Source organism: Ixodes scapularis, unplaced genomic scaffold (assembly GCF_016920785.2).
Source record: "Ixodes scapularis isolate PalLabHiFi unplaced genomic scaffold, ASM1692078v2 PGA_scaffold3__209_contigs__length_174095766, whole genome shotgun sequence".
NCBI classification, from domain to species: domain Eukaryota; kingdom Metazoa; phylum Arthropoda; class Arachnida; order Ixodida; family Ixodidae; genus Ixodes; species Ixodes scapularis.
In genome coordinates, this window is record NW_024609868.1 from 92,430,955 (window position 1) to 92,458,903 (window position 27,949).

At 46.5% G+C, this 27,949-nt stretch overlaps 1 protein-coding gene across 9 annotated transcripts; it reads left to right on the forward strand.

Annotated features, from left to right (window-relative positions):
• Window positions 1-27,266, forward strand: LOC8029992 (heterogeneous nuclear ribonucleoprotein H2). Of its 9 annotated transcripts, none has more exons than XM_029974403.3 (11): window positions 1-102; window positions 1,099-1,204; window positions 2,464-2,619; window positions 3,101-3,244; window positions 3,799-3,937; window positions 6,968-7,140; window positions 12,631-12,663; window positions 14,342-14,433; window positions 15,286-15,421; window positions 25,308-25,505; window positions 26,991-27,266. In XM_029974403.3, exons 2-11 carry the CDS (start codon window positions 1,105-1,107, stop codon window positions 27,056-27,058), a joined length of 1,239 nt encoding a protein of 412 aa, XP_029830263.1. In that variant the 5' UTR covers window positions 1-102; window positions 1,099-1,104; the 3' UTR covers window positions 27,059-27,266. The 9 variants fall into 9 exon arrangements, with proteins under 9 accessions (XP_029830263.1, XP_029830265.1, XP_029830266.1 ...); XM_029974405.3 differs by having other exon boundaries at window positions 25,308-25,487; XM_029974406.3 differs by having other exon boundaries at window positions 6,968-7,110.
• The last annotated feature ends 683 nt before the right edge of the window (window positions 27,267-27,949 follow it).

Genomic DNA, 27,949 nt, shown 5'->3' on the forward strand with positions numbered 1-27,949 from the left:
CGTTGAACGTGATTTCACGTGATCATCCCCAGCTCCGCCTGGTTTTCGCTTTTCGCGGTAGTCGCTGTTGTTTCTTCTTGACGGTGCCGCCATTATTCCAGTGTAAGTAAGATTTCTTCTTGATTATAAGCCCGCATTAAGCCGGCATTAAGCCGGCAAACGCTTCGTTCGTCTCGGAAGCGGTCGATTTGCGTTCTAAAGCGTAAGCGATAAATCTGCGTCCCAGCGGCACTCGATCACAGCGAGAGCTAGGTCAGCGTTCGTTGCTAGGCCTAGATCCACAAGGTGTGCGGCGCAGGGTGGATTAAATGTTACAAACTTGCGATGAAGCGATCGCTGATGCAGCGCGTATCTTCCGCGAAACCCCGCGATAGATTCGAGCGAGGCGCCGAGTTATACCCGTCCTTATTTCGGGGAAGCGTACGATTACGAGGAAGGCGCGACAGACTCTTTGTTCATTGGTCCCGGGGTTGCAAATGGCGAAGCGTGGGTCTACCGGCAGGGTGGCGAGGGTGGCCTACACGATTTTGCCACGGTGCGTTCAATAGCCTACAGTGTCCGCACGGACCGGTCGTGCTTGACTTTTTTTTTTTTCTTACTGTTTTGGTTGTTTCAAAATATCTTGAAACTTTCTAAACTCTCTGGAGTAAGTATCATAGCTTCGCAAAGTGGCGGCCTGCCGACTCCGGCATCGGAGTCAATTTTACGGGATTTTGGCGTGGCAGCTTACGAGGTCGTAATCTTTGAAGAATGGTTGCCCGGGGCCGTGTAGTCGCCGGATCGCCTTGCAATACTCGTCTCACGGAATAAATGTAATATTCGTTGCCTATCGCGCTCCCCCCCCCCCCCCCCCCCTTTTTTTTTATTGCGTTTGTGCGCGCGCATTGAGATCTCCCGATCCATTCCTGTGTGTCTTACCAAAGTCGGACTTGCGCATGATTGAAGACCATCGCTCGGCCTTCGAGCAGTCACCTCGCATCTGCTCGAGCTCTCGTATCGAGAGAAGGCTGTTGTATGTGCAGTCGCGTCTTCGTCGAATTTGGCGGAGCAGTTAGCTTCGCACAGTGTGCAATCATACGTACCCTGGACCTCTTGCAGAGTAGCATGGCTACGCCAGTGGACGACGAGGGGTTCGTGCTCCGTATCCGGGGCCTTCCGTGGTCCACGACCAAGGAGGAGATTTTGAACTTTTTCACCAGTAAAGGTAGGGTGTCCCTTTCTTTGTGGCATCTTCACGTTATGCATGGCTTGCACGTGACGTCATCAAACCATTGCTGGTGGTCATTCCCTCTACTCCGTTTCACATCAAGTTCGACCACAGCCAATGTTACAACCCGGTGGAGGCAATCAAGCAGCGCCAAAAGTGCATGTCTTGGTGCGTTTGCTGTCACCATCTAAAACAGCTGTGCACGGTAGGCGTGGCGCAATTGGTTTAGCAGGCGATAGGGCACGCACAAAGACAAGCACTGTGATTGTCCTCATTGGGTCGTAACATTGGCTGCGGTCTAACTTAATGTGAAACGGTCTAGTTGTTCTTGCTGAGAAAAACAAATTCGGGAAGATGAAATGTCGGCTGCAGAAGGTACGCTGTCGGTGAAAAGGTCGCCACGATGGCGGCTGTTGTGGTGTCAGAGCAGGTCATCTATAGCCCAAGTGTCATATTCCCCGAGGTTTGTGTCCTGGAAAGAAGGGCAAGGACACCAGCCTCGTGGGGGCCGTTACGTGAATGATAATAAAACGAGGGTGGAGCGATGTGGGTGTTTTTGCTTTGTTCTTTCCGCCTGGCGGTTATGTCGTAACATGGTGGTCTCGTGAATCTGGAGCAATTTTGTGTGCTGGGTCTGCTTTGGAAGGATTGAATTCAATTAGTATTTTGGGCGTCTGATAAGGCTCTGGGGTATCGGCATTCATATTGGGCCGATTTGAGTTCATTTGCATGCTGCTTATGGACCTTAATAGCAAACACTGACCATGAAACTGTGCTTTCTGAAGCTGTTTGTATGTGCATGAAGCCCTTGCCAAATTTCTTCGAGTCTAGGGTAAAGAGCAGGAGTGACATCTGCCGTGTAGAAAAGTGCTATCATTGATCGGAGCATGTTCTCAATGCTTGCCTGAGCTGTCGGAAGCAGTTTTTGTAAAGCTTGGGTGTTTGAGTGTAGGCTGTTTTAAATTGAATTCAGTGCTACAAGTACTTTAGTCAATCTTTTCCATTGTAGCATATCCGTTTTTATGAGTTCTTTGGCTATAGAGCTACAACTTATGCCACCTCAGTAACATAACCAGAATTGTTGGGTGCTACAGTGCCTAAGGGCTGATAATTGGGAAGAGAGGGAACACCAGCCAAGAAATGGCATCCCCCTATCGATTTAGGCTAAAGGATTTCTGCCTCAGCACATTTCCAATGAGTCTGCGTGCAACGTCGAAGGAGAATAGACTCGAGGATTGCCTGTACGTGTGTTGCAGAGGTGAACATCAAGGGAGGCATAAGCGGCGTCCACATGACGCTCTCTCGAGAGGGCAGGCCGAGCGGCGAGGCCTACATTGAGCTTGAGAGTGAGCAGGACGTGGAGGTGGGCCTGCAGCGCCACAACGAGCACATCGGCCACAGGTACATTGAGGGTGAGTCGGATCTGCACACTTCGCTAGCGCGTCTTGGACCGGGGAGGGTTCTACTCTCGGCCCACACTTGGAGGCTGACTGGGACTAGCGGGAGGGATCGAACTGCATCTTTTTGCCTCAGCCGCATTGCCATGGGCTCAGCCTGGAATCTTAACCCCGTGCGCTTTGGGGACTCATTCGTGTACGTTTGACCCCGCTTTCGGGGCAGTCGAGACAAGGGACCCGGTTCGAGCGGCAAACACTGGGCACGGGTCGGAGTGGGGGGACATCTGACCCTTGCCCAACGTTTCTCCTCTTTGAGACCGGGTACCTGGTAAGTCGGCTCTTGCAGCCTTTCAGTAGGACAGGGAGAGCTTGCAGGTGCCATGTTTTAGTACTGTTGCAGCTTTTGCGTGCTTTCTTGAGCTTTGGGTGTAAGCTTTGTGGGGGTAGTGTTTCTCTGTGGGAGTAACCAGTGAGGGGGGGGACTTGCTCTGTGCAGTGTTTAAGTCGAAACGGAGTGAAATGGATTGGGTGGTGAAGCGCAGTGGAGCACACCAACAGGACTCCCTCAACGACGGCTGCGTTAGATTGAGGGGCTTGCCCTTTGGCTGCTCCAAGGAGGAAATTGCACAGTTCTTCTCGGGTAAGCCGTCCGGGCCCTTGCTTCCTTCTGGGACGAGACTTGTAGCCGCGCTCCCCTAGGCGTCCTAAACGCACTGGCCTCTCGTTGCCGAAGCCCCGTGTGATGGACAGGACAGGCAGGGACTTAGCGAGGGCAGGTTTGGTTGGACCGAAGAAGGCCTTTCTCGGTACCGGGAGCGCGTTGCCGGTTTTTAATGCTGAGACGAGAGCTGTAGCTCAGGCTGTGTAGCGGGACACGGGCGTCAGGCTTAATCGCGCTATCAGCGGCGGTGTTGCCCACTCTTCTTGCTTAGCGAGGTGTAGAGAGAGCTGTCGGAGAGTGCCCGTTGACGTCCCAAGCAAGGCTTGTCAGGGACCGAGAGTGGATTGCAGGGTTAAGCAGATGGCAAGCTTAAAAGGCGCACGAGGAGAAAGCCTAGTTCATGCATGGCAGTCTTGGGCAGGGTGCGAGAAGCGAGCGAGCGAGGTGTGCAGTGTGACCTCTTGTTTGATTGTGCAGTGAGCGGGACCTGATGTGTTTTTTTCCCCCTCTGTTGGGCTGGCCTCTGATTGAAGGGTTGGAGATTGTCCCCAATGGGATTACACTTCCTACCGACTACCAGGGGAGGAGCACGGGGGAAGCGTTTGTGCAGTTTGCCACACGGGATATAGCTGAAAAGGCGATGGGGAAACACAAGGAAAAAATTGGGCACAGGTGGGAGCAGAGTGCCAAACAGGCGGTCGACTGGTTTGGGCCTCCATTTCTCTCTTCCTCTCTTGTTGTGCGTGCGCGGGCAGAGGGAGCGGTGTGTTGCCGCCCCTCTGGCGCGCCCTGCTGGTGGGCGCTGCTTGCACCGTCCGGGAGGGGGGCTCCCCTTGCCGCGAGTTGCACGCAGCAGTGCAAAGGACACAGATCTGTCAGTTTTGGACAGCATACCAGTTGCACATACTGTTGTGCCACCGGAAGGAAGTGCCACATTCTCGCATCTTCGCCTTCTGCAATGCTGCGCTGGACTTGTGGGACGGATCGGGCTCGGCTATGAATCATCTTCGGCTAAAGTTTTTTTGGGGGGAGGAGCCCGGCGATGTCTCTTGCCTTGCCCGACGGCGATCGCAAGCAGCGTGCATGCAGCAAAGAAGTGCTTCTCTGAATTTCCGTACAAAACTTCTTTGACAAAGTAAGTGTAACGTTGGCTTCGTGCTGTTCTTGGCACAACCCTTGATGCTTCGTTTCATGTGTAAAAAAAATCAATCGTTCAGATATGACTCAAAAGCATTTTTTTATATGGAAAGATATGGTTAAAATGAAGGAAAAAAGAATTTCCATAAGATGAGTCATTCAGACGTTCCACGGTACAAAGGCAAGCTACAAAAACTTTCATGAAGCTGATTGTGTTGCACCAGGCAGTGTAGTAATTAAAATCTGTCGTCCTCTTAGGTATGGCGGTATAAGTCAATCTGTTTAACTTTCTCAGTCTAAGCAGATGTGCAACTTTTTATTTGCAATAATGGGCAATTATGTGACAGCAGTGATTACCTATTTCACAGAGTAAATCCATATAGTTAATTTTACTGTATAATTTGTCTTGGTCCTGTAATTGTCATACACCAAAGAAAGTAGCTGTTTGGATGCTTCTATTCTAACATTTCTTGCATGTTGTACTTTCAACTGAGTTATGTATTGTGTAATGTGTTGCAGTTGCTTGCATCTAGGCAAGATAACTCTACTTCATCAGTATTTAATGACAGGGCAGTGACTATTTCGAGCTCACCAAAGATAAGCGGGTTTACTTTGTATGCTCTACCTTTATGTAAGCAAAGCTTTGCATTCCCCAGTTTGCAGAATCTTGTTTCAATGTTCTTACATATCTAATAACTACCATGTATTTGATTGCTCAATTCGATTGGAGCCCACATCTTTCTAGAGCATAAATATCTTGTAGTTTATGGCTGCGCTTTGCTTGTGTGCATTGTCCAGACTGGGTCTGGTAAGTTTGTATTGTTATTGTGTCCGACATCTGTCTCTGCAAAAACAAAAATGTTAGAGTTGACGGTGGCCTGCCGTAGCCAGTTGCACAGACTACTCGCGATGCAGTTGGGTCCATGAGCGTCCTACAACCTTTGCCGTGGAGTTTTCTAACTTTCAAACAAGGTTTAAACTCTCGGTATCTAGATGCGCAGTCTTCGCCCTTTGCTGTTCAAAACAGCTGTGACACTCCTATCCCACAAAACCTGGGGGGACCCCTAAATTGCGCCGAAAAATATAATTGCAGGAATGTACTGCATCTTGGTGAATTCTGCTCTGTCAGGGATGCCATACGCATTAACTAGAGTAAAAATATATCTAACCCAAAAATGTAAATTGAATGGACTAAAACATTGTGCTTTAGCCAAGGACAAATCAAAGTGTAGCAGTCACAGTTGGTCAGCAGCCTGAGCAAGGGAAATGGCATGTCTCGTGGTGTCCCAGTGAAGCCCAACCTCACTTAGATCTAGAGTTGCTGGCACAATGAAAACTGCAGGGAGATCTTTCGGTTGTCTCGCCTCCAGCGTGTGGATCATGCACACGTGCTAAAGCATGGCAGAAGACGGCGAGCGCATGCTGGAGGCCAGGCACCTGAAAAAGGTTCCCTCCTAATCTGCCAAGTCTCCCGTATTACCTGGGAGACTCCCATTTTAACCACTTGACACAATGTAGCAAAAATTGTGACAAAAAAAAAATTCAAATTACTTCCCCCTTCCCCTCTGCACTTTACGGAGTTTTTGCCGTCACGACAGACTGGTGCAATGATAGCGATACCCAGCTGTATCTTGCTAGCATGGGCAGTGCAATATGAATTTAATGTAGTTGTTTTCAAGTAAATTCATTGTCAATATTTCTTCTTAAAAACAAAACGATACACTACCCCTTTTCCTTTTCCTCCATTCTTAGAAATTCTCTCGGATTTGGTTTCTTTGAACTTGGTGGGTAAGCCCGTCATCAACTAAATTGGAAGTAATGTGAATAAATAGTTTGTGCATAACTCTACAAGTGGCTTGTTAGAACAGACTGTGAGGAATAGAATGGAATGTGAGGAATAGCTTTGTAAGAAAGTTTTATTTCTTTATTTAGACGGGCCAACTCCCGAATATGAAGAGTATTATGACCCGGGCTAGTCACATTACTGGGAGTAGTTCTACTGTTTCAGCCCGCTAGTGGTACTCTCGAGTACCATTAGTGGGCTTTGCAATTTTTCCTTGGCACGGCCGTCTAGAAAATCAAAGTAGCTTTAGACCATGAAACCTCTAGAGGCAACAGGGCGCCCCCAAAGGTGAAGCCAGAAGCGTGGAGGGACACGCCCCCAACAATGATCAAAACCAAAAGACACCATTGGACAAAAAATAGAGCTGACTTGGCGCCAAGTCTGCTCTCCTTTGCGTCCAGTGGCGACTCTTGGTTTTGGTCATTGTTGGGGCCGTGTCCCTCCACACTTCTGACTTTACCCCTGGTAACGTCACGTCGCCTCCAGAAGCTTCCTGCCTCCATGCTTTGGACCCAGCCGCGTTTCCGGGGACGCATCAACCGCCCCGTGAGCACTCTGTGCAGCTGAAGAACGGTCTGAGCCATTGCAACGGCACAAAGCGGGACCTGCCGCCGCCAAGCGCGCCGCCTAGTAGAAGCGAGCAAAGGGGACTGAATGCAACGGGGAGTGTGACTGACGGGCGGCCGTCTGTGGGTGCTGTTTCCCCCGCTTGCCTCCCTTAGGTACATAGAGATCTTCAAGAGCAGCCTGCAGGAAATTCGCTCAGCCGTGGGCATGGGTGTGCCCAAGATGATGCGACCCCTGGGCACAGCACGACCCGGCCCCTACGACCGCGGGGACCGCTTCGGGGGTCCCTCGCGCTACGGTATGGGACGCGGAGGCCGCAACTTTCGCGGTGAGCACTCTGCCTCACTCAATCTCTCTCTGTGTCTGTCACTTCCTCTCCGTCTGTTTCTCCACCGGTCTCTTATCTCCATCCTTTCTCTCGCCTTTGTCTTGAAAGGCCGGTTTGGGGGTTCTTGAACTCTTCAGTCCCGGGGAACCTTTACCTCAGTGTTCGATAGCCGAGGAATTGCTCCCGGTCTTACCAAGAGGGTTGGTAAACAATAATGGACATACCAGAGAGTGTTTGGCTCATAGTTATGCATCGACGGGCGGTTTCGCTAAAATAGTGCTTCAACTGGGAAGACACCTTCCTTGGGTTTCATTGAGGAAGTCTGGGAGCTGGGGAAACTGTTTTTCCAGGAACCCAGTTTGGGAACCCACGTGCTAGTAAATGAGTTTTGGCGGTATCTCGGAGGCAGGTCTTTGTAATTTTTGAGCGACCTTGGCATGTGCTCGTGGTTTTAGATGTAGCAGATATGGGAACTTTGTAGGTGATGCGCAAGAAACGAAGAGCAAAGATACCAACTTGTATTTTGTGCATTTTCCAGTTACTGCAGCCTACCTGCTGGATTAACTCCCTAGCCTTTTGAAAGAAACCTTTTCATTGTACTTGGCGTTCTAAAACCCTGTCCTTCCAGGGCAACAACTTCTCTAGGGCATCATAAAGGCATTTTAACAATGTATGAATATTTTCTAACAAAGAATTCTGTAAAGCCTGTAGCAGCTGCTGTTGATGTCCAAGGGTAGCCGCTGACCCCTAACTCCTTTAGCATAAGTAGGCCATAGATTTTCCGGTTTTAGCAGCTCCTGTTGTGAAGAGTACAAAATCGCGCCAATTTCTGGAAGATTTTTGCTGTTTTGTCTGAAACCTCCCTTCTGACATACCCGTGGAGTGCATAATCTTACCTAGAATCAAGCACCCTGCCAGTCAGTCCATTACCGAATCGTTGAAATTTCCAACCTTGATGGTCAGTGTAATGAAGTTTAGGTCAATTGGTTGGTTACCCAGCTTCTCCGGTTTTTACCAAACAACACCGACAAACGTCCACCCATGCCAAAAAAGCGCACAGTCTCTCCGATTTTTAGTATATTTTCGCCATTTTTGTTGAAAGCCTTCCTTGGATGCTTGTCGGATGCATAAGATGAGCACCCTTCCCGTCCCAAATCGGTTGGATTGCCATCTTTGGAGGACAGTGGAATGCAAGTTTGTTCACTTATCATAGAATGCGGGGCATCCACCTAGTCCACATTAAGCGCCCATTCCCAAATTTGTAAGATCTGAGGAAATATGCGCAGTACATTTATATGTGATATTGATGACCGGACAAGCGCCCATCCCCCATTCTCTCACTATTATTTCTAAATTTTGAGTGGGCTGTTGCCCGGTATTTTACGGTATGTTCACTTAGTCTTTCCTGTTCAGGTCAGAGGTGAACAACGGTGTTTGAAACTACACTGGTAGTCGCTATTGGTTGAACCTTGCGTTAAAATCAAGGTGAACTTGCCTTTTTCGTGGCAGAAACATTTTGCTTGAGGAAATCAATTTTGCCATTGCGTGGAGCAGAAGAGCAGCAGGATGTAAGGAAAACAAAAAGCTCAGGTTAACTTGTTCCGTACCGCGCCCATAGGCCATCGATCACTTGTGATCGATGCTTTCCATGCGCCACCAGAATTCGAATTTCGCGCAGGCACATTGTGACGTTGGTACTTGTCAAACATCTCGTCTTACTGACATTGGGAATTGTTACGAAGACAGCCTCAATAGTGCGATATAACTGCTTTTGTTTATTTTTTTTATGACAGCAGCAGCCAGGACTCTGGATGATGTTTGATCATTTTATTTGAGCTTCAACGACTGTTTTTTGATGGCAGCAGCAGTGAGGACTGTGGATATGGATCATTTGATTTGAGCTCCTACAATGTTTCATATGAAAGGCGCAGAATATAGACAGGTGCTCATTGGAGACCGTCATCTTAGCTTTCTAGGCTGTTCCGAACTGGGGCACATGTTTTGTGTGTGCCACAAGCCATAAAGGCACTGTGCGAGAAGTTAGAGCAGTGCTATGACAAACGAATGTTTTGTGCAAAACGAAAACGTTCTGGAAGGCATGCACCTCTGCATGCAAAAGTAAAGCTCAGCACTACAAAAACACACTTGCCAATGGACAAGAAAAAAGAATCAGTATTAGTTAGAGTTTTCTAATGACAAATTCGAGCGTTCAACTGCCGACGAGCCCTTGCCGGCAGCACTGGCAAGCACAGGACCCTCTCCACCTGAACACAAAGTGCCGGGAACTGGCGTTTTCATTTGTTTGGGTCGCGCTTGAGCTTTGTCAACTTCTTCGATTAATTTATGGTACAATAGGTGTGCTGTATGCATCACCAACATATACGTAAACGACTTAATGTTTGCGAGGACCTAATTTTCGCGAATTGCTTACAATTTGCGAAAAATAGGTCCCATGAACGATTCCGGTAAAATGTAAGCACATTGAAATCTATATTGAGATCTCACCGTGTCGCAAAAATTGGAACCCGCGAATCATTCCAAAACTTCAGATTTGACCTAAATTGCAAAATATTGAGCCCGCGAAAAATAAGTCGTTTACAGTATCAGACTGAGATGTCGGTAAACGCAAGACTTCACCATCTCTTTTTTTTTTTTTTTATATTTGAGATTACCACAGTTTGCTCAGCTTACAAGATTTGAAATCGTAAACTTATTAGGAGGGCAGATAAATGAGTGTGTAATGCACATGCGTCCAATTTTAACACATTTTGTTTGGATTTCCGAAGAATGTTGCCATTTTACAAAGCTCCTAGAAGGCTTACCAGCTTAGCTGTTTATTTTCTATTTCCTTCATATTGCCCTTTTCTGGAATCCTCAGTCTTTTTAATGCACCCGCCCCTTTGAAATTGCAATGCGTGTTCAAGTATCAAACTGCAGCACCATCAATACTTTTTTTTTTTTTACAGTTGTGTAATAACACGTAAAAAGCAAAGCAAACTGACCTTGCGCAAGATTCCTTTAAAATATTTTATCTTTATCTTCATTGTTTTTGCTATCTTTTCTCAGGGTTGTCTGTCTCAATGGCTTCGTTTTCTACTCAAACCTGCCACTGGCGAGCGTTGTTTCGTTTGGTTTCCTTTCCCGATTGGAATATAAAGATAGTCTGGCAGGACAAGCAGTTGGATCTCTTGAAGCTCTGACGAAAATTGTGCCAGTAAATTGCACACGCCTGAGAAGCACCACCCAAACGGCGCGCGCTCGCCAGCCTTTGACCATGCGAACGCTTTTGCCGAAGATATGGCAAAATATTTTGCTGAGAAATGACCACCCGAATTAGCCATAACATACAGAAGTGGTGTGTATGGGGTGCACTTCGTATGTTTAGGATTTTTAAAAATCAAAATGATGTTTGGACTTTGTTCTCATTTCTGCACCAATTCGAAGCTAAACGTTTAAGTTTTTTTTTTTTCAGACATGTAAACCCTTTTTTTTTTTTTTTTTTTAAGAGCATTCTATTGGCTACATTTTGATGCATTATCACCAATATGCTAAGTAGTTCTTTGAAAACCTTTAGCGTTCATGGTGCTGGGAGGCAATTCGCCATGATGTCGCTTTTATTTATGAGCTTGTAATCGGTCATTTGAAGAACCTAAAAAAGCAAATTTTAAAAAGTTGCACAAGGATATATATGTTTACATAGATAAAATAAGGGTATGTTTTTATAGATATACCTGTAACTCATTGAATCATGATAGTGCATAAAACCCATCTTGTTGATTGCATTGAGATGGATCCACTTTGACCGATAGCAACAGCTCGTTTCAAATGATTACCACTTGATTCTCGCACGAGCACTGTATATTCAATTTGTTAGCATTTCATGGAGATGTCGATTAGCTTGACCGTCTCAAATCTCGCCCCCTAGCAAACCGGATCTGATTTGAAGCCTTGGTTACCGAATCAAATACTTTACATGGACCGATATAATGTGCCATGGTCTCATCCATGCAGATGCAGCCACAGTTAACTACAAAAACAAAACATGCAGGATTTGCTTTCTTAGAGCCATTTAGATATAAATTGAGGTTTTCCTGTTGGTCCCTTGCTGGCTATGCTACTCTCTGGTCAGGAGTGGAAAATAGTTGTTGCCTAGCCTTTGCTGCTTCTCTTGCTACAATCAAAAGTTTTGTTCGTGCTGCTGGTAACAATTGAATCAACCTGACTTATGGTCTCAGTTCGCAACTGAGGGCGTCCTCCCTTCCCTTTTGATGCCCTTTCGCAACCTTCACTTCACTTGTGGCCTTTGTTTTTTCCGTGCTGGCCTCTTTCACACCCTCTCCCTTCATGCTATTCTTTCCCTCATGTGGTGTCACTTGGTTTATGGCTCTTTAGAACAACATATTTGAGCTGTTCTTATTTATGTCTCAACTGCAAGTGTCGCCTTTTTCTGCGCATCTTCTATAATCGGCAGTTTATCTGAGCGTTAAATTTTAAGCTGCACTGGTCAGCAGATGGAGGAATGGGCGACTTGCATCCAATCCAGGGTTTCTGTATTTTCAAAAGTGTGAAATTGCCTTACTAGATTGAACCCACGCAGTTCAGGTTACTCGGATTTGGCATCTGTGTTGATTTACCTGAAAGGGTTGCCCACCTGCTTAGAACCAACAATGTTTTTCTGAAAATTTGTAGCTTCTTCAGCTGGCAGGTTTCGAGGATATTATTGGTCAGGACTTTTCTGAAGGTGATCTTTCCTACCACCAAAAGACAGCTTGCTTAGTTTTGTTGGTTAATCGTTGCAATAAGCAGAATGTGATTTTTATTTCGCCAAACGCGGTTGCTATTTGTAGCACCGAAGCACAAATCGCTGTGTTAACTTTTTGTAGCGATCTCTGTTCGGCAGTGTTGCCACTGAAGCGATGTGATAACGTTGGATGCATGGCCATTAGTTCCAGAGCGTGGGGCATTCGGTTTTGCAAGACTAGGTGCAATTGACAACGCCACTTTGGCATGCTCGAGAGAATGGGAAGGGTTGCACGGCGAGGAACTAGGCAGGTCCAACCCTAGCGAGAGAACAATGCAAAATTTCCCACAGTCTCGGCAATGTAGAAATCAGCTTAGCGAGCGTCCGAGATATGCCAGTTAATCAGGCTGCTTTTCCACGACAGGTACCATATTCAGTTTCGTAATTCCGTTAAGGGGGGTGAGAGGTTGCCTTATTGGTCGATTGGAAGGTGCTAGAATTCAAAAAGCTGTCATTCCTAGTTCTATTTGTTGATGGATATGCTTTTTGTTTTAGCTTTGTAGAAACTCTTCACTTTCGTTTGTCATTGCCAATGCCAATCACGTCATGATTCAACATGTTGACCGTCGCTAGTAAAGCTGTTGGTGGATCATTGCAGTCAAGTTGCATTTTTGGCTACCAGATACGATTGCCTACGCAGTACAATAGTATCTGGGATCCGCTGAGGGTGTTCCCACGCTCTCTTGCAGGCTTTGTGGAAGAAGACGGCTATGGAGATTTTGGTGCGTATGGTTTGTGCAGTGGAGACGGCTCGTCGGGGCAGTGCCAGGCTCCTAGCCTATCAAAGGGGATTCATTTTTACTAGGCCTTTCTTTTGACAGCAGAAATGTTTCATTGTGAGCCTAGAAAAGCATGACCTTTTATTGCATACACCGGGGAAAACTGGTTTCTCTTAGGCATAGCTTAATAAGCATGTGCACTTTTTGAATTGGACATTGCATGTGGCTAAAAACATTTTGTTTTTAGCTGGTCGGCTACTTTGTTTTGTTTGCTTCCTCGGTAGTGAGTTTTATTTGTAACTATACTCATGTTCACCTCAAAAATTTAGTTTAAAACATTTGGCTTTTTGCGGAGCATTACTAATAGCCCCTTCCCCTGGCGGATATCGAGCGCTTCGTGCTAGGGGTCATCGAGCAGTCGGCCTTCGTGAGCGATCAATCACGTGATTGGTCATGTGATCCACCCCAGTGGCACGAACTGCGGAGTGCCACCACTTTCTGAGCATCTGTTCTAGAGTTTTAACAGTTTCGGTTCCCATTGCCATCTTGCTGAAAGCGTAAACTTCAGATCGGAAGCACTCCAGATTGTTTACTACTTGATTATTGGTGACCCCAGTGTTAAGACAATTTAGATTTCCTTACAGTTATATAAACCCGATGAAGACAACTAGAAGTTCCTGTACTAGCCGTAGGATGCAGTTAAACAATACCAAACACGTATGCTGTAAAGCGATCATCATCTCCAAAGGCGACTTCTATCTGCGGAGTATTTGGCGTATTGTTTTCTAATTATTCCAATTGCTTTACAGAGACCCCACAACGAACAAACGACATACCTAGGAGCGCATAACGCATTGACATAATGCAATATCTTGGGCCTCTTCGCTGATGAGGCAAACGACTCGGCAAGCTAGCATCTTCGCTGCAGCATGCTCGGTCGAGTCGCTCATAACGAGAAAAACGAAAGCAAGCACAGCAAGAGAGCCTACCGAGTAATCGAAACCAAAAAGCTGCGAAACTCCTTCACTTCCTCACGGGAACAATGATAATGAAACTGAAATGTTGCGAGGGACTGCAGATCATATTCCTCCGAAAAAGGCAGCGCAGAGAACTATTCCGGACCGCTGAGCGCGCTACGCCACTTCCCCGCGGGTCGGTTGGGACCGCTTGGCGAGCGCTATTTGCCATGGGGAAGGGGCTTTTAGTTCCCCACTGTAGCGATAAAATAAGAAACTGTTTCTGACTATTTTCATGGAGACCAATTTTTTTGCAAAATGTGGGCTTCTAAAATATTTCATGGTTAGAAAATTGTGTAATTGGGAGTGGTGTGTTATTTATCTGTTACTATAACATAACTTAATTTTTTTCAAAATTCATTTTTAAATTTAAGTTAAAGTTGTTTTATGGGGGCTTGTTTTCATCATAGATTTGCCACCGACCATAGTGGCACCGTTTCAAACATGGTGTGCAAGTACAACACCGTTGTATCTATTGGCATGGGGGACAAGTCCTGCTTCCTTCCGAATTGCAGTGGCTTACTCTTTCCAGTTTGAATGAGAATTTCCGTTCTCGGTGACTTTTGTGTTGCTTCCCTAGAACATGTGTTACCTCGCAAGAGATTCATTCTTGCGTAGCCATACTCCCTCGCTAACTGGCGGCGATCGCTCTGCCCACTTCGAAGGTGGTTCTGGTGGAGCACGCTACTCGGCCACGGGCCACTTCGTCCACATGCGGGGGCTGCCCTTTCGTGCCACCGAGAGAGATATCTTTGAGGTGAGTGTGGCCTCGGCGGCTGTTACACCCGGTGAGAGCTTGCTTAACGGGGTAATGTTTAGTGGCCCGAAGCGGAAAAACCGGTTCCCGTCTGCGGCTTCCGCACGGAGTGTCGTCGGGCATTGTTGTTGAGCTGTGTTGCACCTTCAGACTCTTCTCCAGTTTGTTGTGGCTGGAGAAGTTCGCTACCGGTGCCAAATGATTATTGTGCATCTGCCATTTTCTGACAAGCCCAATTTTTAAATGTTTCGGTTGTTCTGGCCTAATGCACAACATTCACTTTGCCAATCACTATAGATACTGTGTTTTGAAACTTTTTGATGTTTCAAAACAGACAATCAGATTAATTACTTGCCTCTCTATTTCTGTATGAAGGCTTGTTCACACATATACCACCTCGGTGCCATTGGTCAGTGCTGGAAATGGTGCCAACCTTGCCAGTGCAGTGCCGGTTTTGCACTGCACCGGCACGGTTGTTACTATATTAGTAATACAGCGTCACATCGGTGCTAAGTTAGGTTTGATTCATCGCTGCACAGCGCTCTTCGTAGTGTCGATTGAGTCCTATGGCATGTGTGTGAACCAAACTTGAGTGCAAGCAAAGGAGGAGGTATGAGAGCGGGTGTGACGCTTTGAGCAAACTTGCTCTGCACACATGTTCGCGAAACAGGAGACTCGTTAGAGACAACGTGCTCGTAACTTCGGCTTTGCTCCCACCTGCGGTAAAACAGAGTATCGGTCGAAATTGTATAGCCTATTGCGATTGAAGACTTATCCTGCATAGAGCCCATGCTACCGCACATTTAGTTTGTTGCTGTCCGAGAGACTAAGGGTGGGTCTGTGTGCCTTCAGTTTTTCCAGCCCATGAACCCGATGAACGTGCACCTGATCTACGAGGACAGTGGCCGCCCATCTGGCGAGTGCGATGTGGAGTTTGCCACCCACGAGGAGGCCGTCAAGGCCATGAGCAAGGACAAGGCACACATGCGTGAGTGCTGGCTGACCATTTTCGGGGTGGGGAACTAAATGGCGGGAACGTTCAGGTTAAAATTGGTGGGGCCTGTTTGGTGGACATCATAATAGAGTTCTTATAGTGTGCACTATAGGTTCAGCTGGCGCTAGTGCACCGTCGCAAATTGAAGCGGACGGCAACCGGTCGAAAATTTACTTCCGGTATGCATTTCTATGGGGAAAAGCAGGTGCATTTTTCCTCTGCGCTCTCTTATGAGAGCAAATATTACAAATGATTATAAAGTAATAAATACAGTAAACTCTCACTTGAGAAGGGGTGGTCCAGCTGCACCAATTGTGCCATTTTGATAAATTCCCCTTTGCCTGCGCCTTGCGGCACATAAAGACACAAATTGCGCCAAAAAGAGCTAATCGGTCCGTAAACGAATCCTTTTCTTGGAAGAATGGCGTTTTCAACTGGAAACCCGGTGGAAAATGGCCATCACAATCCAATCCAGGCTTCCGGCTCAGTGATATTATTGGGCATTATTGTTTTGTCGTGACCCTTGTGATATGCGGTGTTGTGGCTGCTCATTTCTGCATTGCCACTGCAAAGTCCTCTTAAAAATAAGCAAACATGAGTGTTTCTTCTTTTTCTTCGTGCGTGTAGTAAGTTAGAGGCCCCGTAGTAGAAATCTGCTCGGACAGTCGTTCACCGGCAGTTTAGCGGCACCAATACCGAGCGTGGGTATTTTTTCGTTCGCGTGGTCCTTGCCTAATTTCCTTGTTGCGGATTGTTGCATGTTCTTTTTGTTGCCACATGCCGTAAGCAATTGGTCACCCTCTTGTTTGTCATACTGTCGCACTGTGTGTGAACTCAGAATGGAGCCTACAAACGTGTTTAATAGATTGCTATAGTTTTGGATTCTTGGGCGCCTTGAGTAGATTTATCACGATTGAACGGAAACAGACCAAGAAACAGACGGTGAGAGGTCGGTGTGACTTAAGGGGGAACACTGGTCTTGGAGCTTTTTTTTCTTATTTTATGACCAAACCCAATGAAACTGCACAAGCTTGTTCAGCTTTCTGTGCTGATTTCATATATCTGGTAATTTCTTCATTCAGTAGACTTGTCCTGAAGATAATTAAAACTTGCCTGGCTTTGTTTGGAGGAATGATAGGGAAAATACTGCTCAACAAAATATCCTTTTTAACACGTGGCCAGATACTACGAAGTGTAAAGAATACAATGTTGGGAGTACTTTTAAGATAAACCCATTATTAGTGATTTTACAACATATTGAAGTTCAGTGCTCAATGCATGGCTAACAAGTAATAAAACTAAAGATCAAATAAAAAATTTTCTATACTTATATTAAAAGATCTGCTCTCAACATTGTATGCTTCACACATTTAGCAACACATTTCAAGAAAGGTTATATTTCTGGCTGCTGTAGATGCCGAGATATCCCTCCCGCAAAATTTCAACGAGTCCAAAAATTGTGTTATGTGAAAACAATGTTTTAGAGTCAACTTTAATGCACATTCAGCCTGCATAGACATAATAAATTGATTTATAGCTTGAATATTCATCCACGAAATTAGAAGCGTGGTAGATTCAGAAGAACAACAGCCATCGCCGTTTTCAAAAGAATGCAGTTTTAGGAAGTTTTTGGCTCCAGAGACCCATGTCCCCCCTTAAGTTATATCGACCGTGGTTCAGGCTGTAGATAAATTTAGACTGTACTTTTGTTGCTAGTGGTTACACAACCACGTGCCAATACTATGCTTACCAAATTTGAAAAGGCTGCAGTGTGTGTTGAGCCCAATATTCCTGGGTCCGAATCGCAGCTGCGGATTACCGCTGCAAGTGAGGAACAGTATTTACACGATTGTGAGTCAACTCAAATTTGGGTCGACCCTCTCTCCCCCCCTCGCAACCAGAAAAAAAAAAAATTATATAGGGGCGCATAGATGTCAAACTTGCAGCCTGCTGCACAAGCTATGGGGGGGTACTTTGTCAGGGCAGTAGTACTGCTGACCCGCAAAAATTTAATCAAAAAAATGTAAAAAAAAAAAATGTTTTTAGAAATTTGATGTTTTGGCATCCTCGCAAACTTTCTTATCTAAGAACAAATTACATATATCCTTAATGATCGTTAGCAGAGGTATCACAAAGAAAACTTGTCTCTTTTATAGCATAAGCATTGCCACTATGTGTGCAAAGTTTCTAAAAATCCACACACAAATAAAAAAGTTATTGCCCATCCCCACCTCCTGCCTTCAAGCGCATGAAGTAACAAAGCTGTCAAGAAAGTATGTTTTTTCTGCACTTCCTCTGGCACAGCCTTTTGCTGTGACGAAGCCATACCACCACGGCATCATCCACTAGCTTAAAATATCCTGTGCAGGGTCGTTTCGTGTTGGGAATGAACACAGTTTCTCCTTTCAGGTTCGACTTTTGCTTCACTGTCGAGAAGCACAAAAAGAAAACAGACACATCACGTGGTTCGTTTTTGTCTGCCGCACCGCCGCTTTGCCTCCGCTGCGCTGTAAACGCCAGCGATGATACGCCGCCGCTGCAGAGGCGGTGGCAGACATGGGCTACGCCAGCACTGCAGAGCACAAAACTTTGTTGAACTATTGTAAAGTTCCGAAAAAACGCCCACCCAAAATGAAGAGATAAATGGTCAAAAACATGGGGTGGGCTATCTGTGGGGACGCCACAGCAAAACTTCATCAAAAACTGGCTACAAACCACGTGATATGGGAACTGATACCGCAGATTGCGCGCACCGCATATTAGCGTGTAATGATGCGATAAACACGCGGGATTTCGCTACGAACTCCTGTGTCACGGGAAAGAATACCGCAGTTTCCGGACGCAGCAGATTTGTGTTTCACAGGGCTAAGGACCCGCGGAAATCCACCAAGAATTCTCATCTCACGGGAAAAAATATGTTAAATCGCGGACGCAGCAGATGCAAGTTTTATGGTACAATAAACACGCGGGAACCCACTACAAACTTGCCTGTCACAGGAACCAATATCGCGCACGCATATCTTGAGCAAAAAGACAGGAATCCGCCACAAGCTCGTTTGTTACGGGAACAAATACCGCAGATCGCGAAGGCAGCAGAATCGTATTTCACAATGCGATACACACGCGGTACCAGCTCGCATGGAATCAAGATTGCGCACGCAAATTGCGGACAAAAACTCGAGAATATGCTAAAATCTTTGTCACAGGAACGGATACCACAGATTGTGGACACAGCAGATTCGCATTTCACACTGCAACATACACGTGGGAACAACTCGCGTGTTAGAGGAGCCAATATTTTGTGCGCAGATCGTGGACAAAAATGCGGGAACCCGCTATAAACTCGCTTGTCAGACGTGCCGGTGCAGCAAATTGAACAGTTGATGCGATTCCCGTCGGACATTGCGTGATGTCCGGTGGGAATCAGGGGGGGGGGGGGGTGATGATGATGTTTCGGAATTTTAGGGGCAAAGCTCTTTAGGGTCTATCTAGCCTTTTCCGTCCAGCGTCCGTGCTCACATCGATCAACATCGTTCACCACGTGAAGATTCAGCCATTTTTTTATGTTACAGACATTTAGCCAGAAAAACGGGATGTGCGATTTCTTGGGGGCGGGTTGTCTCGGAACTTTACGGTCATTCCAAAAAGTAATCCCGGGTCCAGCAATCAAGTTCGTTGAACTGAAATATTTGCTATTCCGAAATTCGTTTTTCATTTAACTGAAACATTTTTGCATAGAATGCATAGGAAAACCGCTGGGGATTTTTCAGATTTCCTTATTCTGAAATATTCATCAAACCAAAGTTTGTTCAAGTGAGAGTTTACTGTAGCGCAGAACGTTGCTCAATCATGTAAATGAACATGTTGATTGGTTAGTGTTTTTCTTCCGAATTCGTTGAATTAAACACTTGGCTCACGTTGCACGGCACCACGGCAGAAAAGAGCTTCACACATTCATGTGCACTGTCAGACACTGTTAGCACAGACACGGCATCGGCGCTTTTCCGCGTGGGAAATTTATGTGCCAAATGAACGAGAAACACCCGGAAAACCAACAAGAGGGACGACAGAAGCTATGCAGAAACATTGGATCACTAACTGCCTCTGCATGCAGAAGATAACATAAAGTGAAGGCCAAGTAATATAGTCCAATTTGCAACTAGTAACTAAGCATTGTTTTATTTTTTCTGCTCATGCAAATGTGCGAAGCTGCTTATTCTGAGTTCAACACGTCACCTGCACACTCAAATTCTTTGAAAATTGCTAGAAGCCAGAGCATGGGTGCCCGATAAAAGCTGCCCGGCATAGGAAGTAATAAAAAGAAACACCTTTCACAACCCACATACTTCAAACTTTATGGTTTTAATGTTCTTGACCGCCTGATCGCAAAGATGCACGATGGGGTTGTTTTCATATAGTGACGCTGGAATGCTGACGAACCTTGAACACACTACATTTCTTTTGATTGTTATTTTGCTTTGAACCTTCACTGATTTTTGCACAACTGCTATGGAACAGGGGTTTGGTCCCGAAATATAGCGAAGTTTAACATTGGTCACTTATTTAGTTGCTGTAGTTACAAATACTGTAACTCAGGCAATTATTCTTTTAGAGCGCAGCTCTTAGGGGCCCGTTCCCGGCTTGAGCGGCGTCGCCGTCGGCGTAACCAAGGTCACGTGACCCCTCCCAAGGTCATCTCAAGGTCACGCGACTCCACGTGACCCCTGAAGGTCACGTGACCCCTCCCAAGGTCATCTCAAGGTCACGTGACCCCCAAGGTCACGTGACCCCTCTGAGGTCACGTGACCCCCGATGTCGCGTGGTCTCCTCCCCAAGGTCACGTGACCGCTCCCAAGGTCACGTGGGGGGGTCACGTGACCTTGAGGTGACCCCCATGTGACACCCAAGGTCACGTGACCCCCAGGTCACGCCTCCCCGAGGTCACGTGACCCCCCTCCCCGAAGTCACGTGACCCCCCCCCCCCCCCCGGACCATATTAAAGAATGAGGGGAGGAGGAGGAGAAGGAGGAGTGGTCTACCCTCCCCTCAGTACCCTTCACTCCTCCTCCTCAAGAGCTGCGCTCCAATTCGGCGTTACAGGGGTTTGTAAACGGCTTTCACTTTTTTAAATGTGAATAAAGTAATAAAGTTACCTACTATTCGTTATAACCCAAGTAACAAAGGTGATTCCTGTTATTCTCTGGGCAAGAGACAAAATGAACACGCGTTTTACTATACAGGAACTTGACCAAACAGCAGGGTGCATGTGGTGCCCACTTCTTTGGACGTTAAATAAATATGTGTCAATGAATGAATATACAGTAAACTTTCGTTAGTTGGACTTCACATAATTCGACTTTTTGTTTAATTCGATAGTGTCCAAAAGTCCTGGCGAGTGCCCATACATTTCTATGGGGCAAAGTTTGATAGTTTGAACTCGGGAGGACTTTGCATCGGATAATTTGTCCCGAGCGAACGCGCGGGGGCTCACGTTGCACAGCACCACGGCAGAAAAACCACCAACGTACAGCAAAACGCAGTCCCTTTGCTGCAAAGCTGAATGTGTGCAAATACGCTCCTGCTCCTCTATGATGGTGAGATGGACTGTAGCGAATGACACGAGCCAGTGCAACCAATCTGGCTTGAGATAGCACGGAGAACATAGCACATGGTCGGGCACGCAGACAGACGGAGACAGTCTGTGCTCTCAAAGCGCTTTTCTATAGCATCGTGTATGGTCCATCTTGTGCGCCAAAAAAAACGCAAATTCGCTTTTTTTTTTTCTTTTTCTTTTTTTAGTGCGCGGTTTTTTGGGGGACGTGACATTTAGTTAGGTTGTGCAAACGACCATTTTCGCTTTTATTGCACACGGCACAGTTGATGTCGAGTTGCTGAGTGGCTTAGTTCGGAACAAAGGCTGAGTTTGGTTGTTGCGTTGCGGCAGGAGCGGTAGTTTCATTTAGCGGAGAAACCAATGCTTGTTTGATTGAGATGGCATCACGCGGGAAGTACACATTCTTGAAGGAGTTGCGAAGGGTTATCGAGGAAGGAGATCGCAAACAAGTATGGTTTGAAGAAAAGCACGCTTGTCACCTTGATTGCTTACAAGAAAAGGATCATCAAGGCTCAACAAAGCGAACACTTTGACCAAGAAAGAAAACTGCTGTGAACGTCGGCGCACTTGAACGTCAAAAAGGCTGTGCTCTAGTGGATCCAAATGGCTAGGGTATTAGCAAGCATGCTCGACGCCCCTGACTTCATTTGTTCAGATAGTTGGTTGTCAAGGTTCAAGAGTCAGCACCAGCTCGCATTCCATACAGTCTGCGCCGAGCGGGCAGATGTCAACCCTGCACTGTGCGAGCGTTAGAAAAATGACCGGCTGCAAGACATTTTGAGGACATATCACTTAGATGACATCTCAATGCAGATGAAGTTGCTTTTTACTACAAAATGCTTCCAGACAAAACGCTAGCATCAAAGGATGACGTGTGCGCCGGTGGAAAACGCAGCAAAGAGCGACTAACTCTAAAGCCTGGATAATGGCAGAACTTTTCAGGGAATGGATTGTCAAGCTGGATCAGAAGTTTGCGTCAAGGGATCGTCGTGTTGTCCTCATTAGGGACAATTGCAGTGCACATGTTGAAGCCCAAGGGCTGCGGGTGCACCTTGAATTTTTGCCGCCAAATATGACAGCGACCATGCAGGCACTCAACCAGGGTGTCATAAAAAACTTGAAGGTCCTGTTCAGGAAAATGCTGCTGCAACGGATGATCATCTGCTTTGAAAGTGGCAAGGGCTACCATATCACCATACATGGTGAAATGCACATGCTTGCTCGTGCGTGGGAGCTATTTAGACAGGAAAACACTGCCAATAGTTTCAAGACATGCAGGTTCATCGTGCCCACGGATGCCATGACAACACTGGTGACAATGCGGATGCTGCTGGCGGGTAGATTTGCTCCCTATCCTCGGTGACGTCTCGTTTGAAGACTTCGTGAATGTGGACAATGGTGTCACAATATGCGGGCATTGTACGGATGACGACGTCGTGGCAAACGTGATCGGTCGTGGGGTGGACAAGGAAGATGAAAGCGAGGAGGATACCGCCGAAAGTACCTTATTTGAGCGCCCAAGTGTGTTTGACGTGGAGTAGGGACTTCAGGCTGCTGGGCTGTACTTTTCCCATGAGGAAAATGACGAGTGCGCGCTGAAGTACACCGCTGCTCTCCTTAGCATGCTTTTGGACATGCGTTTTAAGCGCAGACGGCAGCAGACCATCCGTGAGTACTTTGGGCAATAAAAGGAAGTTTAATTTTAACATTTTTTTTTGTCCTTTTAGTTTGATCATTCGGATAATTCAACCAAACTTTAAGGTCCCTTTGAGGTTGAGTTAATGAAAGTTTGTTATAGTAATGCGCAGGAGCACCGCCAAAGTAGACTGGTTGCTGTCTGCTTCGATTTGCATCTCGGAATTGACATAGACACTATAGTCCGTTGCAACTCAAGAAGGTAGGGCAAGGGTAAGACCGGCCAGGGAGGAGGAAGCAGACGGAACGCTGGAGAAGAGTGGGGGAAACCTCCTTCCCTCCTTAGCGTTCGTGAGTCCCTGTTCTCTTTTTCGTGTTGGAATTTTTGATTCTACATCTTCTTAGCAATGTCTTGCCACTTAGTGGCCTGAGCGAGATTGGCGAGGCTCGTTAGACTGCAGAACTTCACGGAAGTAATGTGACATGCGGCGCTTCCTTCACGTGAGCGGCACACAATGGACGCTGAAACAATGATGAGATCCTGCTCGCTATTTTCAGTTGCGACGTGTCTCAGGCTTGCAAAAGCTTGGACGGGAGCTGCGATGCTGAACGTCGACACTGAAAATTGCAACCAGAATTGGACCAAGTGAATCGGGCATAAGTCGGTGATGGCCACTGGTAACAGTGATCAGCACCTCCTTGTATCTACTGTCTGCAGGAGCATACTTACCCCAAGCAGCCTTCAAATTTATAAGTCTTTTGAGGCCTGCACTTACATCTTATTGCAATCGTCAACATTTGGTCTACATGCCACTGTCGTTTGAACGAGCAAACAACAGAGCGATCAGGCGGTCGTTTTAACTTGAAGGTGCACCAAATGTAGTCCGCCGGCAGCCTGGACAACTTGGCAGTTTTCCCGTGTTCATGTTGGAACAAAACAAATACGACAACCCCAAATATCCATGAATTCAACCCAAAAAAATTAGTTTGCTCTTTATGTTTATACAGCCTTGATGGAGATGCGCCTCAACGGGTAATCGGTCTCTTAGCTGTAGATGAGAAATTTTGCCAGTGCAGCCACTAACCTGGGGTTTTTAACGTGCATCACGCAGTAGTGATCACACGAACGCCTGCCGGTACGAAACCCATCCAGATCGAAACGGGCGGGGGCGGCAGGGATCGAACCCAGAAGGTTCCCAGCGCAAGCTTTCGCTCCACGCTCCGAGCTGAGACGCGTTAGCCCACTCGGCCACTTCCTCCCCTGAATTCAACCCAAAGTGCTTCCCCCACAAGCAATTGTAGGCCGACGGCATCTGTTTTTTTCTTTTCACAGCACCTATCCACGTTCTCGGACGAACCGAGCAGGCGGAAATTGTATGAAAACTGATCTTCAAACCTTTCCCGGCTCTTTTGGTACAGCCCAAATGAATTGTTTTAACAGGAAGCAGGTTTTCGTCTGGTTTCTTCCGAAATGCCTGTCCTGCATGGAAACTTCCACTCTCAGCCCCAGACCGGAAGTGTAGCCACATACCACCACTGCAGCACGACGTAACAGAGCTGAGTTCTTGTATGCAGTAAAATCCAGTAAGGGCACCCTTCCCCAAAATATCGCCCATCTCGTTTTTGTGGCTACATATCCGTAAGATAAAAATTATGGAACATCGCCCATCGGGCGGGCGGGCAAACTTTTGTCCACAGCAATAAACGAAACTCAAACTATACTTGCAATCTATCCACGTCAAAAGCAGTCCAACTGTACGTGAGGTAGCAGTAGTACAAGACAACCCAACCGCAACCTGTCTTTCGATGTAAAACGCATTCCTTTTCTTTTTTGGGGCAAGTGCTCGTGTGACCGGGAGGGAGGCGGGAGAGTTGGGGAAGGGGGGAAGCCACACTATAAAATTTTTTATAAATTATTTTTTGCCTACCGAAGCTAAATAAAAGGTAGGGTTTGGAGCACCTTGAACGCATAGTTCTTCGTTCCACTTTTTGGTATAAATTCCATTTTAGTCAATCTATCGTTTGATAATGGCAATACAGAGAAGGCTCGTTCTTCCCTTTTCCTGACTGAAATTTAATAAGGAATGCGGCTGTGGAACTTTTTTGTCACTTTACGGATGTCTTTTATAAAAAATGTTGACATTTTGTCGAAGACAAAAAAGTTGACCAATTTTGCAGAAGAGAAAATTTATAGAAAGACTTTTCAGGAAAAACGTTCCATAGCCGCACTCTCTAGGCATTCTGCTACATATCTAGCAAATAAAAATCTTGAATATAGTGATAGTTTTCTGATGACAGATTAACTAAACAATGTAGGCTTGTTGCTGATAGAAGCTACTCTAATTTCCTTCTCATTTAACCGACAGACCTGAAATTTTGTTATACAACCTCTAGCCTACCCTGTAAATCTCATTAATTTTAAGACAAGGGTTCAAAAGTTGACCCCCCAGGGGGTGTGTCCCCTTAACATGTGAGAAAAACATGAAGGAAGAAATGGGAGGAAGAATCAAAGGAAGAGTTAAACTTTTTGCCGAGCAGAATTAATTTTTGCACATTGGGCTTTAAAAATAGTGTGATCCTAGAAATTGTTTCTTCGCTGTCGTTGACATGGCTCCTCGTCCCCTTTTGCAGAGCACCGCTACATTGAGCTGTTCCTCAACTCAACCCCGAGCGGCATGAGCGCCGGAGGCAGCAATGGCGGCGGGGCGGGCTTTGGCAACGGCGTGGGACCCATTGGCTCGGGGGCCGGCACCACGGCCTTCGGGGGCACCATGGCCGGCGGCGGCAGCGGCTTCGGCTCCAGCAGCTTCGGTAGTGGCCGCTACGGGGGCAAGTGGCCATCCCCTCGCCCTCCTTTGCCCTTTTTGCGTGTTGTGGCGTTGCAGTGCATGCCTCGGGAGGGGTTCACATGCCTGTCGGTTCACTCGCCGTTTTAAAAAGATGGTTTTGTATGCTTTGTCCAATAAGGAACCACTAAGGGTTCCATAGTGGACTTTTATTTCTTGCATCTGTCCATCCGCATAATGTTGCAACGTCCCACGATGTCGTGGGTATCACACAACCTCATCGTGACGACATCGCTGGACATCTTATTGTCGTCGTCATGTGACAGACATCATGTTATCACAGATGTCTCAAGTTCCCCACTAAATTTAGCTGGGAAATATATCCACCAAACTTCATTGGCAAGGGCTGCTGTTCAGAAACCCCATCGAAGGTTATGACATCTAAGTTAGATTTGATGAAACGTTTAAACCAGACTAATTTTTTACTTTCCGGATAACAGCATGGAAGGCGAGCAAACTGCATCCAGGGACCCTCCCATTGGGTGGCCTTGGGACGTTGCTTTGTGGACTGTTTTGTCTGCCAGAGTTCCTGCAAAGCAGTTGCCAAGGGAGAAGGGGGAGATGCGACAACAGAGCTCAGATTGGAAGGATTAGTGGGTAGACACAAAGGCTGGCTGCCTTTGTCTCTACTGTTTCTTTAATCAGTGAGCAAGACCTTCGTCTGCTCCTCACTAAGCATCTGACGTTCGATTGCTGAACACTGGCGTCCGGCGTTGGAATGCTAGACACTGCGAGGAGCAGACTGCGTAGAGACAAAGGCCTTTGCGTCTACCCATGGAGTTTGACATAGACATCGCCACGGACTCTTGTCTCCTCCTCTCCCTCAGTTTCTCTCCGTAGTCTGACAGGTTTAGATTAGTTTGACAGGCCCTCCACTCTTTCCACTTTAGCAGAATATGTCAAAGAGGAGGGACCCCTTCAATTGTAGACAGTTTGAGGGAGGAGCTTGTCTTGTCATTTTAAACCTGCAACAGGCTATAGTGGAAGATAGTTGCAACCAGCCAAAATGCTTGGTTGCTGGTTTCTAAGTGTCAAGCGTGCATGCGATTGAATTCAACAAACAACTGGCAGGTTGGGAAGCATTATTATTGTTTTTTCTTTATTTCTTTTCCAACTTGTCACAACTCCTTCAGACTGACGGAATTTATAGAGGCAGATTTGGCATTTTCATATATTGAATTTAGTGTTTGTTTCGGCAGGTAGCTAAATTTGCCTGTGCAGAAGCTTAATAACCAATCATTGTGGTTAGTTGCGTTAAAGCCTATGGTTAGTGGGAAGGAGAGTTTTTATATACAGGCTATTTCACAAAATGCTAGCCAAAGTTTTCTCGTGAAAACTGCATTGCAGAGAAAAAAAGCTTAGTGTGCTATTAGTGTATCTCTGACTGGCCTAGCAGTGCCGCAATACAGAAAACCTCTATTCGGTTTGATGCTTGTGGGTTAATGTGGCCTTCACTTTCTGTGTGCAGGAGGAAGCTACGGGGGTGGGTCCATGGGTGGAAACATGATTGGTGGAAACAACTACACTTCATTCTGAGGCACTGGATGGGCTGGCACTGCTCACAAGATCACCCGTTTTTTTTTTTTTTTTTTTTTTTTCCTTGTGTTGTATAAAGATTTTTTTTTTTTTAACATGTACCTCATGTGCTGTAACTTGTAAAGTTGTCAACTTGCAAATCATTTTCTCATTCTGGAGTGCCGTTCGGTAAGGTGGCGCAACAGTACAATAAAAGTCTCTCAAAGAATTTGTCTTTGTGGTTTGTGCGAGATTTTGCTACTATAGTCGGATGAAAATTAAATATGCATCCAAAGGCTCTGTTTTACTCTTAGTGCAGAACGCACGGATACGAATTGGTCGTAGAAATCAATGTCGTGCTCGCCGGCCGAGAAACACTCGTTCTGCGCTACGTTGCACTTGATGTTGGAGTATAACAGATTCTTAAGCTCCACCTGGAGCACTCGTTGGCAGAAAGCTTGCTCCGGAGGCAGAAGTTCAGGCGCATTCTTGGCTCGTACCCCCTGTGTGTACTAAAATTAAAAACCGGGAATCTGCAGTTGGAAAAGGTCGGGGAATTTTCGCTACAATAGACCTTTAGCATAAAGCCGCTTGCAGATAGCATCAAATGTATCGGTGCCCGTGCCTCGTGCCGCCCTTGGAAGCAAATGGCGGCGGAGCCCTTGCGCGTTTGCACTGCAATGTTTGTCGATCCTTGTAGGAAATGTGAAGCGTGAATTTTACCTAGGAAATATCTTTGCACGGCGCCGAAAGGAATATCGGGAACTCTCCGTACAGCTTGTAGCAGACGACAGAGGCTACCCTAGTGGCCATGGAGAGTGGGCAAAGGCAGGCGGGAAACTGCGATACCCCATCATTGTTGCGTGGACTTCATGCATGACCTTTGGGGATTCTTGCAAAAGGTTTACTATT